The sequence below is a fragment of the Hipposideros armiger genome, unplaced genomic scaffold (genome assembly GCF_001890085.2).
Source record: "Hipposideros armiger isolate ML-2016 unplaced genomic scaffold, ASM189008v1 scaffold_192, whole genome shotgun sequence".
NCBI lineage: Eukaryota > Metazoa > Chordata > Mammalia > Chiroptera > Hipposideridae > Hipposideros > Hipposideros armiger.
Window position 1 is genome coordinate 1,871,229 of NW_017731542.1, and position 18,964 is coordinate 1,890,192.

Consider the following 18,964-nt stretch of genomic DNA (forward strand, 5'->3'; position numbering starts at 1 on the left):
ACTCGGTACTCTAGTCAAACTGAGGTCCCATGTCAGGCTGAGTGTGACAGCCACTCCAAGAAAAGTCTTTCCTCCAGGATGAGGTGCGTGTTTATGGGGAGGAACCAGAAGGTTGAACTTACTTTTCCATTGGTGGAAGCATTGTTCCAGAAAAAATAAATAAATAAAAACATACAGTACATCCACAGGAGGAAATATAAATTAACCACGATGGACTCATTTAGCGAATACTATACAACAGTAAAAAAGTGAACAAGCTATAGCTACATCTAGTAGCATGGATACAGAAGTATAATATTAGTAAAAAAAAGCACTCTACAGAATGACATACAACATAATGTCATCATATAAAGACTAAAAGATGAAAAAATTTGAAAAGATGAAAAAATAATATGTATTTTTATCTATGTAATAAAGGCATGGAAAACAGGAAATGGAATCTCAGATAGTGGGAATTTCTCTGATGGAAGTGAATATACAGAGTAGGGAATGGATATATAGAGATTTATTTGTTTACTTATTTATTTACTTACTTATTTATAATGATATTTTTTTAAAAATAAAAGACCTAAAGCAAATACCTACAATTGTTATATTTGTTAATGATTTACTCATTCTGCTCTATGATTGCTTGTATGTCTAAAATGTTTTACAATAAAAGAATGTGAAAAGAAGGTTTGTTCACTAATTTGAAACCCTGTATCAAAAATATTATACCCCCATATGCACTCATGGAAAGATAATTTTCAACAGAATGAATCTTTTTTAATTTAGTAATATTGATAGAAACTTCTTAAACTTTATAATTAGGTTATATTTTATCTCAGGGAAAACAAGAGGCAATGGGGTTTAATGACATACGACAAAATCAGTCTCGTAACTGCTAAATTAGTCACGTGCTATTAGGATAAAATAGAAAAAGACAATGCATCAAAACTTCCATCCAGTTTCAGAGCACAAGTTAATTGAAAACTTTTAAGAGACAAACAAACAAGGATCAAATAGGGTCCCTGAAAGCATCTCTGAAAGAGAATGTTAAATTTTGTTGAACATAGAAAAAAGTAATGAAATGAAATGTATAACAAGAAAAGAAAGCATACCCTACACCATAACTTGCTGTGATGGGAAACAATAATCTAATCATTAGGGCTTTCATTCTTTCTAGAACCAACGTTTTAATAGCCATGCTTTTGTATTTGGCTACTTAATTTATTCTACTATCCCAACACACAAGGCTTTTGAGAAAGTGGTTTTCAGCTTCCTTTTTGAAATTACTTCTGCTGCCCTATGACTACCAGGGTCAAGAAGGGTTTGCTAGAAACACCCTTTCATCCGGGAGACGCAGCACCCCACCTGGGTTGGTGTACAGCTGGCTTTCCACGGTTTTGCCGATGCACTGCAGCTTCACGGCCTGGAGGGCGTCGTCCACGTGCACGATGGTCGGCAGGCTGCCCAGCGTGTCCTGGACCAAGCTGGCCACTTCCCTCACATCGAAGAGCTTCAACAGCTCTGAGTACACGGCTGGGAAGGAACTCAGGAACACAGCCTTCAAGGAAAGAAACGGAAGGCGTGTTAAAGAAGAAACATCCCGCCTAAGAAAAGAAAGCGTGTAAGAGTTTATTTGAGCCAAACTGACGACACTTGCCGGGAAGCAAGGTCTCAACGGATTGAGAAAATGCTCTGGAAAACGGTCATTTTGCAACTTATTTTATACATTAGAATCCAAGGAGGAGGGTTACATGAAATCCACTGGTGGTAGATTAGGGGGACGGGAGAAGGCTAAGCAGGGAGCGGGGAAATCTCTGGGATTGGACAAAAAGTAAAATGGAGGGAGACACACTTCTTCTACATTGGTGGGTACAGCATAGTTAATAGCATTTACAGCACATAGTATTTGGGAGACAAGATAACAATGAGGGATTTTGTCGTTTCTGGCTCTGGTGTGGTGGGTTGTGCCCCCTGGGGGGGTCCGGGAAGGGATTATTCTGATATTCCAAGGGTATATTATCTTAGATGCAAAAAGACAACAGACAGGCTCACTTAAGGTCAAGACTAACCTTTGTCAAGGAAGCTACAGGCCTAGGACGTGACCACAGGCCAGGATTCGCTATTAGTTAGGAATTTATATGTTCAGACCACCCTGTGAGGTTGTTTTCAGTCTCCTGAGCTTGTCAGGTTTAACCTGTGGCCCCTTTTCCGTCCTCAGTCAACTCCCAGACATGCCCTGAGAAACTAGCTATAAAATGTCAGTGAGTGGAAGGCTGTGACAAACACTTTTGAGTGGTAGGAAAATGAATGTCAAACGTTTCTGGTACCTAAATCTAAAAGCCTAAAGTCAAAAAAAGAAAAAAAAAGTATAGCAAAATCAGGCCATTTGTTGAAATGTACAAAGGTGCAACATAATGAAAGCTGAGAAATTCAGGGAAATCACTGATATGAGCAAAGTGATTGGGCAAAAAACCCCCACGAAACCAGGAAATTGCAGGATGATCCAACGGAAAGAAACTCGACCAAGCCCTGAGATGCTGACACTTACACTTCTTTTTGAAGTGCTCGTTTAAATTTTCTTTTCTTTTAAGAAACCAAACACATTCATTCCCTACAGCACTCGGTTTATGACTGAAGGAAAAACCAGGGCATGGCATCAGACGACCTAAATGATGGGAATAATAGCACTTGCTTGGCTTCTAATCAACTCGGTGACCTTGGACAAGTCATGTTAGCTCCCTAGGTTTCAGTTTCATCACCTGTAAAATGAAAAGATCATGAGAACAACACCTTAGGTTGCTTCAAGATTTACTGCAAACCCTGAACTGTGTGTACTAAGAATAACATGCTTTACGTAAAGAAAGTAACCTGCAAATCATTTTTTCAGAAAAGAAAAAAAGGTGCTAATATCAAACCCTAAGGGGCATACTTCAAATATGGGGCTAGGCTGGTACAACAAAACAGACAAACTCAGTCTTTTAAATGCCACAAAAAGAGGGCGATGGAAGGAAGAACAGGCCAGCCTCGCCTCTACCCAGAAGGGAAGGCGGCACATGTTCTAACTGCTGAGATTACAGTGCTGCCTGCCTCACCCATGAGATCTGACACCAGCCGAAAGTAGGCTGAGTCTACGTGTGTTGATGATTCGAATTTTTTTTTTTTAAGACTTTTAGTGGGAAATTGGAGGATGGGGAACAGACAGGTTGCTGTCCTTTTGTTCTTCAGTCTAGTTGTGGAGGATGTTGCTTCACTGGCCCAAGTTGGCACCATCATTGCGCTCATCCGAACCGGGGCCCTCTGGCGTCCCAAGCCAGCTCTTAACCAACGCGCCACTCGGCCGGCCCTGATTTGAATTTAAACCCACGGATTTTGGTATTTATCTACAACGTTGCAGCAAAAATACCTAGAAGCCAAGACCTGTCTTTGATGCCAGAGGCATCCAAAGCTTAAGGTGCTACAGTCAACAGCTATGTTCTTCTGGACTCTTAAAAATCATAGAGTTACTTGAGAGTTTAAAATGAATAACTTGGTATTCCCTGTTAAAAGCTGTGTTTATATAACCTTCATGTCACTCTGCAAAGAGCTGAGTCATACAGATGAAATTTAAAAAAATAAAATGATCCCAGCTTTCTGATTATTGAAAAGTCAACTAAATTGGTTTTCCTCAGGGATCCTTTAATTTACCCACTAATTCTTTCTTTATACCTCTTTACTTAAAAAAAAAAACAAAAACAAAAACAAAAAACAACAACAAAAAATATTCAAATGTGCCTGCAACACATATATTAGAAAAGATGAAGGAATAAACAGCTTCCAATGAGGGCCAAACGACAGTTGTACCGAGTATCTAAGCTAAGTGCTTTTACTGAAGAAAAAAAAAATTCATTTCATTTGACCTTTCTGATACAAAGAAAAACAGAAATATAACTATTCAGAATTTGGGGCAGGGTCTTGGGCCTCAACTCATCTGTCGTGCCCCCTCTTCCCCGGGGTTCCCAGGGTCAGGATCTGTCCATGGAGCGGGAAAATCAGGAAACACTGAAACAGGGGCAGGTCAGGGCGGTCGTGCCCAGGGCGGGGCTCCCAAGGACAGAGTCATCAGAGCGCTGGGCTTGGGCCAGGAGGGCTCAATGCCCCCCTTGCTAGAACCAGGCTGGCCAGGTCTGCGGGGCAACGTGTACTGAGCGAACACGAAAGACAGCCAGGATGGCTGCCCTGCTCCTGGGAGATGGAACTGCCCTGAGCTGTAGCCCAGGTGGACATCATGCAAAATGGAGCAAGGAAACTGGGGTTTGCCTTTAAGGAAGCCGGAGAGTGAAACTGCAAACAATGGATGTGCTTGGCTCTGGGTGTGGTAGGCAGAGTTCTAAGGTGAACCCTGTGGCCTTTGTCCCCTGTTGTTCCCACGATTACATGACGCTACATGGTAAAAGGGATTTTGCAGATATAATGAAGGTTACTGATGAGCGGATCTTAAAATATGGAGATTATCCAGATGGGCCTGACCTAATCACAAGAGCCCTTAAAACAAAAGTTTTCTCTGGCTCGTGGGAGCTGTCAGAGAGATGAGAGATTTGACATGACATGTCTTTGCTGGCTCTGAGGATGGAGAGGCCACATACCAAGGACCGTGAGTGGCCTCTGGAAGCTGAGAGCACCCTCCTCCTCCCCCAACCCTGGCTGATAGCCCACAGGAAACATGAGTCTGAGTCTTACAAACACAAGGAAACCGATTTCTTCCAGAAGCCTGAAAGATCCTGAATGTGAACTCTTCCCCAGAACCCCCACATGGGCCATCAAAGCCAACGCCTGGATTTTGGCTGTGGAAGGCATGAAGCAAAAAATCCAACCAAGCTTTCTGACCTACAGAACTGTGAGCTAATAGTGGGTGCTGTTTAAAACCATGAAGTGTGTGGCCATTTGTTACGCAGCCACAGAAAAGCAACACCCTGGGTCAGTCAGAAGACGTGGGCTCCAAAGGGAATCTGGGATGGGAAGAGGTGTGTCCCAGTCCGCTTCCTCCCGAACACAGAGGGCCAAAGTCCTCACGGCCTAATGAGACAGCGAGCCCCTCCATCACCTTATACAGATTTTCTCTTAGCATCCAACTAAAGTAGAATTAGCACATCAAAATTTACAAGTATGGGATGCTGCACAAAATACTAGAGAATGAGTTCAATCGAGTTTATGAAGATACTCAGCAACTTTATGTACACATTTTATATACTATCTCTTGATAAAATGCTAAGGGAACAACAAAAGAAAAAAGAAAAATCAAATATGATTCTACGAAGGTGCTCAAATTGTTTCACTACCTTGAGTGAGGGACAGAACTTAGAGAACCAAATCAATATGTTAGACAGATGAAAGGAGACCAGCTCTGAGCCGCGGCTGCACCCAGTGGCTGAGGTCATCTCAGGGCAACTGCCAGGATCCCACTGCCAGTGGAAGCAAAACCAAGGTAAAAAAAATGTTTCTCTACCCTTAAAGAAGAAAAAACACCTCGAGTCCCTAGCAAGGCATCTCATTGAGAAATCACGACTTAGGGTTACTCTTCAAAGAGAACATTTTTCAGATGTGAATTAGGTTAAGCATTGTCCCTGTAACTGGTAAAGGTTTGAAGCGAAAAATCTCAAAATGAAAACTCAGATGTCCCACAGCTTTTGTGAAAGTGGCAAACTGAGAGCTCTGATCTGAAAGAATACATGGTTAGTTTGTTGGACTGTCCTCTCCACGTGTCTGAAAGTACGTTGGGCTCATGGGCAGTTTGACATTGAGGTCTCTGGTGAGTTTCTCAAGGGCAGGAAACGTGCCCTTGAAGACAGAGGCCTAAAGAATCTAAAAGCGTCTGAACTGTTTCTTTGCCCAGAGGGAAGATCAGTCTACTTCAGCAAAGAAGAGAGTAACAAGAACGGTCCCCAAACAGTCCGAAAAAGCACGGCACTATTATGGGCGGGCTGGTCTATCTCTGGTGTCTCGCCCTTACAGAGAATGCCTTCCAAATGTCAAAGGGCACCAAATTATAGCCATCCTCGGAGGGGTCGAGTGTCGTCTTCCAATATCCCATTTTTAACCATCGTTAAGTCTCTAGTTCCCGGGGGAGGCTCGCAGAGGCTCCTTGTCCATCTGACAGGTTTATAACCCAGTCACCAGGATCCAAAGTGTACAAGGAGGATCAAGAAATGCAGAGAAAGATACTCAGAATTCTCTCTCAGAACACGTCCGAGGCCATGATATTTGGAACGTGGATGCATCCCGTTCTAAACAAACCGTGTGGAGCTTACGCCCCATGTACCAGAACAGGGCGACAGCCACTCAGCCCCGGTCACCTAAGTCAGTCCCAGGACAGTGAGGATCCAGGTAAAGAAAACAAAACAACGTGAGGTAAGCCAAGGCCCACAGAACGCGTGTCATGTGGATGGATTAAAACGCCGTGCAAGGCTTGGGGAAAGCACTTCACAGGCCGGCTCTCGTGACACTTTCTCCCAAGGCTGATGGTGTAGCCCGTTTCCTCAGCAGCATGTGCTGGAAAAGCACGGAGGCTGTGCAAACCCAGAGGCCGTGCACGCAGCACGAGGGGAGGCTGAGGACAGGCCACCAGCTCCCGCTCTGTGGGCGCTCAGAGCCTGGGGACGTGTTTTCTAAAATCTGCCCGAAGTCAGTGAAGCTACACATATAAACTGGACCTACGGGTTTCTCGGGGAGATAACATTCATGAAGCTGCTGTGTAAAAACAAATCCACTCTGCCCATCTCCCTTCCATTCGGCAGCGAGGAGGAACAGTGACCTGTGACTGGGATAGCGCTCCAGACCCTTTGCTCTCCTGGGACAGGAAGAAGCGGACGGACATGAGGAGCTCCTGGATGCAGCAGCGGAATTCCTCCTCATTCTGGCCGCCGGTGGCGAGGGAGAACAGCCTTCGAGACTGGACGATGTACTTGAAAATGTACTCTTGTGCCTGGAAACGAAATTTTTAGAAAGTTATCTTCAACAGTACTTATTTTCACAATGACAAACACGGAAACCATGGTACAACATTAACTTACTAATTTAAACACAAAGGGCTCATGAGATTTTTTTTGAACAGCATTTTACTTGTAAGGGAAGAGCCATTTTCCTCTGAGGCCTAATGAGTGGGAAAACGCATAGTTCATTTAAAAATTTGACGTCAGAGAACAAACTGATGGCTGCCAGACGTGGGGGAGGGGATTGGGGGAGCAGGATGAAAAAAGTGAGGGGGTGAAGCAGTACAAATTGGCAGTTATATGATTATAGCCATGGGGATGTAAAGTATGGCATAGAGAATATAGCCAATAATATTGTGATCACTGTGTGTGGTGTCGGGTGGGGACCAGGCTCATTAAGGGGACCACGTTGTAAATTATATAAATGTCTAACCCCACACTGTACATCTCCAACTAACATAATACTGAATGTCAGCTGCAATTGGAAAAATAAATAAATAAATAAATAAATAAATATAAAAATTCTATGTCCTTCTCCAGAGGTATGAATACTAAATGTTTTTGATCCTTAGGGGTTTTTCAATTTAGCTAACAAAGAGAGTCTGTTTTTCAAAAACGATTTTGCTTTGCTAGTAAGTATTCTTGCCACTTAGCATGTACCTCCAATCAGGCCCAAATGCCAAATTTATAATTAACGAGAAGCTGGTTTTATGAAATGCATATCTGCCTGCTTCCATCTGCTGACGTCCGACAGGGCGGTACTCAACGACAAGGAAAAAAAGGGCGAGCAGGGCCGTTACTGGACCGTCCCTTCAACGACGTGCCCTCTTCCTGAACACGTTTGCGTCTCCACAGACAGCCGAACACACAAGGCACAGGATGTGGACACCGCCAAACCGTGAGACCCTGTCAAACCTCAGGTCTGTGCATTGTGATCCCCGCTAAGCCACCCTATTCTCTCTGAAAGGTGAAGACAGATGGTCCTCAGACGGCCTCTGTCAGGGAGACGGAAGCAGGAGCCAGGAGCTGCCAGGCCAGCTGCCCACCTGTCCTCTTGTCATAAACCCTCCCTCCTGCCACTCCTAGACGCCACGTCAGGCGCTCTGGAGCCCCGAGGGGGAAGGATTCAACCCCGAGCAGGTTCCGGTGGGTGAGCAGTAAAGCGACTCCAACTCCAGGGCAGCCATGAAGTGGCTGAGGCCCTTGCTCTGGAATGTCAGCAACGCGCAACCCCCCAGCTGCTGCCTGCGTGGCGGAAGGCCCGGCGTTTCGCGCTCCACGCCACAGCCCGCGGGACCCGCCACCTGCCGTCCGCACGGCGCTCTCACCTTCAGCACCGCCTGGATGTGTTCCTGCCGCTCAGCCTCCATGATCCTGTCCACATACCACTTGAGCACTTTGATGAGATCTCTAAAACAGAGGCAGACATAGGCTCAAGGTACAAGGTCTATGCCCAATCAGATGCCCACAGTCGCTGATTTTTATCATGAGGAGGCTTCTCTTCCCATCAGTGCTCACCTTTTCCTACCCAATGGTTATAAGATAATAAATTCACCAAGTCTGCACATTAACATCGCCACCCCTTTTTCTGAACTGAAGGGAGAAACAATGCTTGCTCCCTATGCGATTCCTCTCAAGCTGGGCATAGTCCACCCGCCCTGCCGTTTCTGGCGAAGCTTCCATACGGGTGAACGCCAATCCAGCGCCAGGACCCTGGCCAAGGAAGGGCCTGGGAGGACGGCTGCCACGGCCAGTCCTGGACAACTGCTGATGGGGATTTCCTCCCCGTGACCATGGAAACAGCTGGGGGTGTGAGGAAGGATGAAAGCGACACTTCCCCACTTCAGTCACACCCCTCTGGGTTTATCAAGCCGGTTCTCTGACCAGGCTTCCCATCACAGCGCGGCTCAGGAGGAGACCTTCCAGAAAAGCCAGGAAGAATAAGACTTCATGTCACAGTGTGCGTCAGTAGGAGGCTTTCTAGAAAAGCCAGGTTTTATATTTTTTAAAGAAACAAAAATTGAATCGACACTTCCCTCTGAAAACAATTCTCAAGATTGCAGCCCTGCTGCCTTTAACGTTGGTTGCGTCTTGGTTTCTGTGAAACAGGGTAATTTTGTTAAATGCTCCTCTTGTCTCTTAGGGAAGAATACGCACATGTGCCCAGAGGTGGGTGAAGCTGGCCGCACGATTGGGAAGATAATATGCCAGCGAATTCCCAACCACCCATAGCCCGAGGAGATTCCACAGGCCTTATGTGTTTTGTTAGCACTGATTATCCTGCTTTCCTGGGCAACCTGGGTGTTAGGAATTGCAGCCTTGTTCTTTAGCTTCCACAGACAATTTCAGTTGGAAGCAGTGACACCCCCGCCCCCCACTCCCCGCTCATGCCAGGGCCACACTTTAGGCAAGTGGCAGACCTGGGCCAACATTTCAAAACTACTACAGCTGTTACATTTCACCCTCTGCAAAAATCAAGTCCCACCAAAATAACCCCATTCATGTCAACCCTGGGGGCAGAAACCTTAACATGCCCTGACAGGGAATGCCCAAGTTGACGGGATCGAAGGCGCATGTGACTGCCTCCTTTTGTATATCACAGATTGGGGGAAAAGGGCAAAAACCCTGATTTCATTTTCTTGCCACACACCTCTGGCAACAGACGACTGTGTACATGCAACATGGATACAGGGGCTTAAGGGGTGAGGTCAAAACGTGGGCAGAGTAGCATGGGCAGTGTCGGAACATTGGGGTCCATTCCAGGACATCATTTAAGCAGAGACTGGGAGAATGTGATGCACAGGACAGAGAGAGGGGAGCTGTTGCCTCCTGGCGATTATCAACTAGGCTGCATGAAGACAGGTACTAGCTAAAGCACATCATCTTCGTTTGCCTTTAGCCTGACTTGCACAATCTGAGCTGACGGGGAAGGGTGAGCAGTTAAAATGGCAGCTGGTAGCAAAGGGTCCAGTGACGTCACGGCTTGTGGCCAAGGACCAGGTCTGCATATTATCGGCACAAAGTATGGTGCCTGGCACGCAGGAGGCACTCAGCAAATACTAACAGACAAGTGAAAAAATGACTTTTAAAAGACAGGACGGCAAAGGCTGGTTTCCCCATATTTCTTTCTTAAAGACAACTCGAATCATCAAAGAGTGGGGTAATTACATGGGGGTCTTGGCAGCCAAAGTGAAAAGAACAACATTTTAGACCAAAGAATAGCAAGTGAAATAGAGACAAGAAGAAGACACTTTATATTTTAGGTTTCAGGAATAGAATTCAGCAAGTTCTTTTTTATTCTTTTGATCAAAATAAATTCTAGCCATTAAATAAAAAAGGTGTGTGAGAAAGAAAGATACGGTCTCAAGAGACACTTCGGCTGTGCTTCATTTCTTCGTATGCTCCCTTTTAAAATTTTCTCATAAAGTCGGTTCTGCTTAAAAAAGCTCAGAAGAACCTGCTTCTAAACCAATTATAAAAGAAAGAGCTTACCTGTATGCAAGTGCCCCAGCAAAATGACTCTCAATGTAAGTGTCCATCACAGGCTTAAAATGATGAAATTTGCTATCTTGCAGCAAATTTATTATGTGGACCTAAAAAGAAAACAGTTTTATAAAGCTGAATGCAAACCAAGATTTTTTTGTCGTTCTTTTTAAATGAACTCTCATGCTATTAAGTGCACATTTCTGAAACAGCCTTAGGAAAGTCAAGATTGAGAGACAAAATTCTTAAGATGATTAAAGTGAATTTAAACTCACCAAAGAATCAAACACTCTAGACCCATATTTTTGGGAATTTTCATCTAAAATTCCAAATAAGGTATCCAGCGTATCTTGCAGAAACTGTTAGGTAAAGAAGAAGTACATGAACCAGTAAGATACCGTCTGTCCTTCCCCTCCAAATATTCTTCACCCCACGAGTTTCCAAGAGAGGGGTCATGAAATGGCAGATACCTTGACTATCTCTGAGCCGTCGATTTCTTTCAGTTTAGACAGACAGCCTGTGATCTTGTCCGGGTGGGTTCTCCATTTCAAAAGATCAAGCATGTCGCCTTTTCAAACAGAAAATACACTTAATTGTCTTAACAGAGGACAGTCTTTCACATCAAAGTGGTCTACTGCTAATGCTGAGTTCTTACCCTTTCTGGTCGCCCAAGCTATTGGCCCCCAGACTACCCCAGCTCTCTAAGATGGCATTTATTACAGTGTACTCTAATGGCATCTCACTTCCCAGCGCTGCTGACCTACAGGCTCCTACTCGGTCTTCGGGGTTCAAGTGAGCTGTTGCTTCACCCAGGAAGTGTTTCCTGAAATCTCTAGACTAAGCCAGCTGCCCCTCCTGTGTGCTCCCCGCTCATGGTAGCGCTTACCCGACTATCACAGTTGTCTGTCTATGACCCCACTAGGCTGTCAACCAAGAGAACAAAGTCATGCCCGACTTGGCCCTATCCCAGGCCCAGCACCCAGAACAGCGCAGGCACACAGCAGGCACCTGATAGATATTTGCTGAATTATTTCTTGCCTCCTCCCAGTGAAGGGGCCTTCTTGAGGGCAGGGAATCTGTGTTATTCACATTTGTGGCCCTAGCACATAGCACTCTGCCTAAAAACCAATGCCACCTGGTACTGAAGGTCTCCTTCACAATGTGACCCTATCCTGGCAGGTCTAGAAGGTCCTTGCACAATGATGACAAGCCCAGTTAATGGTCAGGTCACCTAGTGGGGCCCCGGACCTGAGGGGGCCACTTCCTGAACACCACAGCTGCCTTCCAGCCCAGATTCGGGGCCAGCTCAGGGCTCACCTCTTTGGCCTTTCCTAAACTGACAACACGGGGCCCTGGCCTGCTGAGGGGATGGGAGGAAATGCTTCCCTCAGCTGTCCTGCGCAGAAGTCAGAAAGGATCCTGAACAGAGCAGGACGACGCTGGCGCCTGGAAGCCAGCGGAAAGGCTGAGGACTGGCAAGACCCCTGCATGCAGGAGTGCACATGGCAGGGGCACCCGCTGGGGCAGACCTCCCGGCGCTCACAGGGCTCAGAGCCTAGAAGGGCCAAGAAAGAAGAAAGTGGGCTTTCTCAGGCCTCCCAGGGGGAGCCCCACTTCAGAGCACCTGTTTCCAGGGAAACCCAAATGGGAGACAGAAAGACCAACATGGAAAAAGAACCCAAAAATGTAAAAAGACAAAAATAAGAAATCAAGGACGTAGTTATGATGAGAAAGGAAGAGGTGCTCAATAGACATGAGCAAATGCCTAAGAGTGTCAGGGGGAGAGAGAGGCAACCTCCACCCAAACCAGTCAGAGAAAACGCCACCAAGGACTACGTCGTCAGAAATGTAGTCAGAGGCATATCTGTCTACAACAAACGGGGTGGCAGGAGGGATTTAGCACACGAAGGGCAGGTGAGAAACACTGACTGTGACAAAGAGCTTTACGATGATTTCCGAACAGAGAACCTGAAAATGTTTACTATTCACATCTACCTCAGATGTCCTGGAGGGATGACTAAGGCCTGTTTAGAGAGGACTGGTTATATTTAGCACAGTAGGTGTTTCCAGAGTGAGGCCCCAGCACTCTGTTCTCCCTGCCCGCTGCCGCCCTCCCACCTGCTTCCTGCATCTAATGTCAGCCTGCCTCCTTCTGCATCTTCTCCTGTAATCCCCGATGCATCTCCTCAGCCTGCCTCCTTCCGCATCTTCTACTGCAATCTCCGATGCATCTCCTCGCCTGCCTCCTTCCGCATCTTCTACTGCAAACCCCGATGCATCTCCTCAGGATGCCTCCTTCCGCATCTTCTGCAAACCCCGATGCATCCCCTCAGGAGGCCTCCTTCCCGCATCTTCTCTTGCAATCCCCAATGCATCTCCTCGCATTCATTCTCCACCCCCACTCCAGCACCAGGCCAGTTCTCCCTCCATCTCCTTGCCCCCTTTCCCTAGCCCTTACAGTGAAGCCACTGCAGAGGCGACCAGGGCACTGCCCAAAGTGAGGAGCAGAGAGTGTGTGGAAGAAGAAGGTGGCTCTGCTGGTCACCAAGTGGCATCACCAGAGGCCACGGTATGAAACCAGGTACAGGACTGTCACCAGCAGAGCTTGGAAACAGAGGTCAGAGGCCCAGGCTATCAGATCAGGAGTGGGATGTCCGTCTTTCCTGCCAGAGGCCTCACGCATCTCCACCCTGCTCATTATGGAGCGAAAGGAGGAGTAAAGTAGTATGTCTGTCTGGACATCATGGCTGCCAACTACTAAGGGTGAAGTCAAAATTGTCAGCTCTTAGGTCTTCAGCCATTTGAAGACATGTTAGTTGCAAATTAGAAGCTATGACCTACTACTGAAAATGTGAATTTTATACATTCCATTCAATAAGCACTTCGTGTATGTATGCTGTATGCCTAACCCACCCAGAGCTATAAAACAGGTGGATGACATGATTCCTACGTTTTGGGGGTTTTTTAAATCACCACCTCAGGAAGAGACTGAATGAACCACCCATTATTTGGGGGAGGAGCAGATGTAGGGAAGTCAGTAAGTGTACAATTGTTACACCAAATTTAAGCATTGTTTTTATTTTTTAAACTTTTATTAAACGTTGTGTTTGAGAGCCCAAGGAAGCTAACAAAGAAGTAAACTAATTTCTTCCCTGACCCCTACTCTTAAGAAGCTTAAACTATCTACTTGGCCTGGCAATCATGCGTGTGCCACGGTGCCCTGGCCTGGGCACGCTCTACACCACGATGTTGGAATACAGTGTGCAGACGCACAGTAAGGATCCTGACATGCAAATCGGCCCTAGGGAGCTGTTCCCAGACACCACATCACTTCCTAAATGCCCAACTGTCATGGAAATGCGATTCGCATGTTTTCCAAACTCAGTAAAATGAATACAAAGCAATTTACTTCCAATTTGGAACTGGATTACTTCTACACAGAGATGTGTGTCTAGCATGCAAATTTCAGAAAGATCAACTAACTTGCTTCCGCCGTCCCATCTCGTTGAAACGTGCTCTTCATGTCCTGGCTCGTTCTGAGCTGTCTTACACTGACAAGGTTAATCAAAGTCAAAATGACACCTACGCACTTACGGGTCCCCAGAAATGACCCAAGCATTTTCTTCCCTCCAGTGAGATAGATGTTTAACACAGTGATTTCACAAACAGTTTATTTGTCATATTAACCTGAAAAAGCTCTCTGCTTACTAAGTAGCAATTTCTGATTTTCAGGATTTGGTTCTGTCTGTCGTATGTTCACAATTCTAACACCCTAAGCCCAATAACTTGAACGAATTCAGGATGTAGGACTAAACATTTTAATGGCAGATAATCTATTGTTAGGTTTATCTGTGTGGTTGCCAGGATAAGGGCCCCCAAAAATGTCCAGGTCCTAATCCTGGGACCTGTGAATATGTTTACTTCACGTAGCAGAAGAGATTTTAGACATGTGATTAAGTTAAAAATCTTAAAATAGGGGGCTTAGCCTGTGTTAGCAGGTGGGTCCTCACAAGGGTCCTTGAAAGATGGAAGATGGTCAGAGTCATGGAGATTTGAAAATACTATGTAGGTGGCTCTGAAGATGGAAAAAGGGGCCGTGCACGAGTGGAGAAATGGAGGTGGTCCCCAGAAGCTTTCTTACCCTCTCCGGGGTAAGCGGAAAGACTCTTCCCTAGAGCTTCCAGAACAACAGCTGTGCTGCTGACACCTTGATTTCGGCCCAGTGGAGCTGACTTCAAACTTCTGACCTCCAGAAGTGTAAGGTAATACATTTTTGTTGTTTTAAGCAGTGAGTTTATAGTTATTGTTACAGCAGCAAGAGATAACGAATAAACCTGAAGAGATTCTACCTTGAGGCAATCGGTGAACCGTAAACCAAGGCTCTATAACACACACAACTATCCTACAGAGTCTGAATGAAAATTCTGTCTAAGGGAGTCCATACAAGTTGATTTCATGACCTTCATAACCCCCAGGGGGGTAGATGGCTCCACAAGAATTACCTGAGGTTTGGTAAATGCTTGATCATCTTCACAGTTATGCAAACGAAGGTCTGACTTAAGTAGTCACTAACCGCTGATAAAGTCTGCTATCAGTTGGCGGCTCTTAACTTGGTGATAGCTACCTCCCATCACACTCACTAAAAATAAACCATGCGGTTGATCACTTAAAATATTTCTCCAAAACTACTTTGGGAAGGGGAGAAACCAGAACTAATATGAACGTGAAAGGATCATTTGCGAAAGTCCCCTGTAAATACAGTAGCCTTGCGTGAGGAGCTGAGAGGCATTTAAAATGGGTCAGTATTAAAAGGCCACATTTTGTTTCTTGCCTGATCCACGTTCTAAGAGGAGAAATCTATCTCCTGCTACAAACGGTGCTCAACGCCACAGAAGAAAGAATTCGGCACAGCAGCATTCTACGAGACCTGCTACCTCATTATGAAGTGCTTCTCCTCCACATAATGAAGCTGACTTATTAATGAGGTACCCAGGCTGCGAGCCAGAAGTTTTATATGACAACCATGGAGAACTCAAACACGTTCAATTTACTTCCTTTATCACAGACAATGTTTTCATGACAATTTGCCAAGGAGAAGTGCTTGCTTTGTTAATCATAACTTGCTAAACAATCACTGACATAAAAAAAAGGAATGCTAGAATAGAAAAGCAATATTCATCTAATTAAACAAAAAACAGCCTTTATTCTAAAGCCTGCAATCGGCGCTGTTTATGGAGCTATGAAACCGGAGGGATGAAGGTGAGGCTAGGCTTTGTCTGCTCTTTGTTTGTTTGTTTATTTATTTATTTATTTATTTTTAAAGCAGCTTAATTTTGATGGTTGATTTGAAGAGTTGTGTACTTGGGCGCCAATACTGGGATAAGTAGGAAGCCCTTAAATTACAAGCATTGAACAGATCACTAGGTCATAATTATTCCCATTTGACTGGAAATTACACACAGAAGAATCACCAATTTTTCTAGTGCAAAGTTCTTAACTATGACACTGGTGTTTAATGAATATGCCTACCCCAATTCACAAGTACTTTTATTCTAAGGCCTTTCAAATACAAGAGTATTATTATACCTTACCGTTCTGTGTGAGTTTTGTGGAGCAGAGAAAAGATGTTATCCAAAAAGACTCCTTCGTGGCCTTCATGGCTTGATTATTGTTCCCAAGGAGAATGCCCTTGGAAAAGGGGAGTTTGAGGTAGCGGGTGGCATCCTGAAGATTGGTGTTTTCTTCACACTGTTCAAAATATTAGAGAGAGAGACAGAGAGCGCTCATGAGAATTATTAAGCATGGTTACCACTTCTAGTGTTTGGGAACTGGGAAACTGTCGAAACGGCATTACAAACAGAATTTGGCTTTTAAGTAAAAAAAATGCAACCAAAATGTATAGAAGGAATGAAACATGGATTTTGGACTGGGGCCTATTTGGGTTTCTATCGCAGCTGTCACTTCCCACACGAGTGACTGTATGAAGTTATTTAAGCACTCGAGACTTCCATTTCTATCTCCGAAACCTCCCTGTGCCGTCATCCTAAGACCAGAGAATGCATGAGCTTTAACACAGTGCCTCATACAGTGGAAGTGCTCAAGAAATCATATCGGCAGTGACCACAGCACTGCAACCACATGTTCAATTCTTTCAACGTCTCATCAGGGGCAGCTGTTAAACAACTCCTTACTTTGAGAGCTGGCAACTAAAGGAAATATTTCAGGGTCATCTAATAGTCCTACTGTAATATATATGGAAATCTCTACATCGCCGAAAATGCCAGCTAACAAATGTACATGGAATTAGATTTAAAACACATAGTTTCATATCCCTAACATAATTCCATCTTCAGTTAAGGGTTGTCATTTAGTGCTAAGACCAACAGGAAAGTTATGGATGAGGAAAAGAGACATCCATGGTGCCAATGGAGAAGCCTACAGATTCCTGTCTGTTGGCAAGAGGACAAGCGGCACTGCACGGGGGGCATCGGGTTGTCATCACAGCAGTGCAGGGCGGTGCAGAGAAAGGCAACCCCATCTGCAATGCACGCTTCCCAAAGATGCCGAACCGGACGCCATGACACCCACAGAGTCACCTGCGCCTCACAGGAAGCACGAGGGACAGCAACCAGACAATCCCAGAAGGGGGCGCTGTCTGCGGGAGGCCTGGCTTTCTAAAAGTCAAGTATGGGGTCCAAAGGGACTGTACTAGATTAAACAATATTTAAGAGATAGACAGCCAGATGCAACGTATGGCCACAGATCGAAACAAATCTGCTAAAAGAATTCTTTTTTTTGATTCATACATTGACTAAGTTCTAGATGAGACAGAAATTTAGTGCTTGAAAAAAATCATTAACTGAAAAAGATATAAATATATATATATATATATATATATCTTTTGATTATATGATTATATGTAATCTCAACCAAGATGTCCTTCAGTAGACAAATGGATAAGCTGTGGTATATCTAGGCAATGGAATAGTATTCAGTGTTAAAAAGAAATGAGCTATCACATCATGAAAAGACCTGTAGAAAGCTTAAATGCATATTACTAAGTGAAAGAAGCCAATCTGAAAGTCTACATACTGTGTAACTCCAACCCTATGACAGTCTGGAAAAGGCAAAACTATGGAGATAGCAAAAAGGTGAGGGGTTACCAGGGGTGGCAGGGAGATGAACAGGCAGAGCTCAGAGGATTTTTAGTGCAGTTTTAGCAGCAGTCTTTTTCTTTTGTAAGATCATATAGCATGGCTCACAGTCTATTTCTTTGCCCAGAAGTAAAACCAGTAATGAATGGTGCCTAGTGCCCTGGCTGCGTTTTGGAGCACTGTCCTGGACATGTGAAGAGCACTGCAATGCTTGGGTAGAAATAATGTCCCAGGAAAGTAGTGTCTCCAATAATGCAAGGTGTGTGACTGAGAGATAAACACCTACAATGCATTCACAAATCAACTGGTCCAGAAATTAACAAGATATTAATCAAATGATGGTGTCTGTAATTTGCAGGAAGTAGAGAATTAAATTAAAAAAATACAATTCAGTTGGAACTATACATTACCAGTTATTCAAAACCAGATTTAAATAGTGATGGCAACAAAATACCTTCTTTTAGGGACTCTTTCAATATTATTGGCCATCCTTCAGGTCATTATTAAGTGCTTATTAAATCCCTACTCGTTGCCAGTCCTTCCATTCAGTGTTAAGAAGGTAACAAGGAAATAAACACAGCCCCTGTCTTTGGGGTCATTACATGTCTGACTTCTGCACTTGTCTGTTAATACTGACCACAAAGCTGTTACCACTGGATTCCAGCTCTGCCAGGGGAGGGGAGGACGGCTACTGGGAACGGGGCTCTTTCACCTCAACCATAAGGAACAAGAGGCTCACGAAGCAGGAGAGGGAGCGAAAGGCATATCACGTGGGAGAAACAATACATATAAAGGCACTGGGGGCGCAAAAGGACACGTGTGACGAGCTATGGAGACGTGGCAATTAGATGCAATGTGGGATCCTGGACTGGCCCCTAGAATAGAAAAACGACAGTAGTGGAAAAGCTTGTGAAGCCCATATACGTTCTGTGTTAACAGTATTGTACCAAGGTTCGTTTCGTTTCAATAAATGTGCTATGGTTATGTAAGACGGTAACATAAGGAGAAGTTGGGGGGAGGGCATATGGGGATTTTCTGTACTATTTTTGCACGGCTTCTGGAAGCCTAAAATATCTTCAAAAACAACTGTTTAAAAAAGCACAGGTGTATTCAGACACTATATGTAGCTTAGTATGGCTGGGACATGGAATTTTTCAACACATAAAAAAGCCCTGGGTCTACCCTAGACATCTTAAGAAAAACCTGACATGGTTCTGCTGCTCACCTCTGGCTCAAATCCCCTAGATTGAAGACCTATTACACAGGTGGGACTAACCAGTCACGCAGCCAACTATTTGGATGTGGAGGGTGAGTGTGAGAAGTCAAGGCAAGCTAGTTTCTGCTCACAGAAGAATTGGACGGAGGCGGGATACA

The 18,964-nt window shown here is 44.8% G+C and overlaps 1 protein-coding gene across 1 annotated transcript in view; it reads right to left on the reverse strand.

The window, feature by feature from the left end:
* DOCK4 (dedicator of cytokinesis 4) overlaps window positions 1-18,964 on the reverse strand; it is a 392,534-nt gene that overhangs the window by 115,042 nt on the left and 258,528 nt on the right. Inside the window, 7 exon segments of the mRNA XM_019653023.1 lie at window positions 1,354-1,546; window positions 6,776-6,946; window positions 8,282-8,363; window positions 10,446-10,546; window positions 10,712-10,795; window positions 10,907-11,004; window positions 16,028-16,184. Of these exon segments, the coding sequence (XP_019508568.1) occupies window positions 1,354-1,546; window positions 6,776-6,946; window positions 8,282-8,363; window positions 10,446-10,546; window positions 10,712-10,795; window positions 10,907-11,004; window positions 16,028-16,184 (886 nt within the window).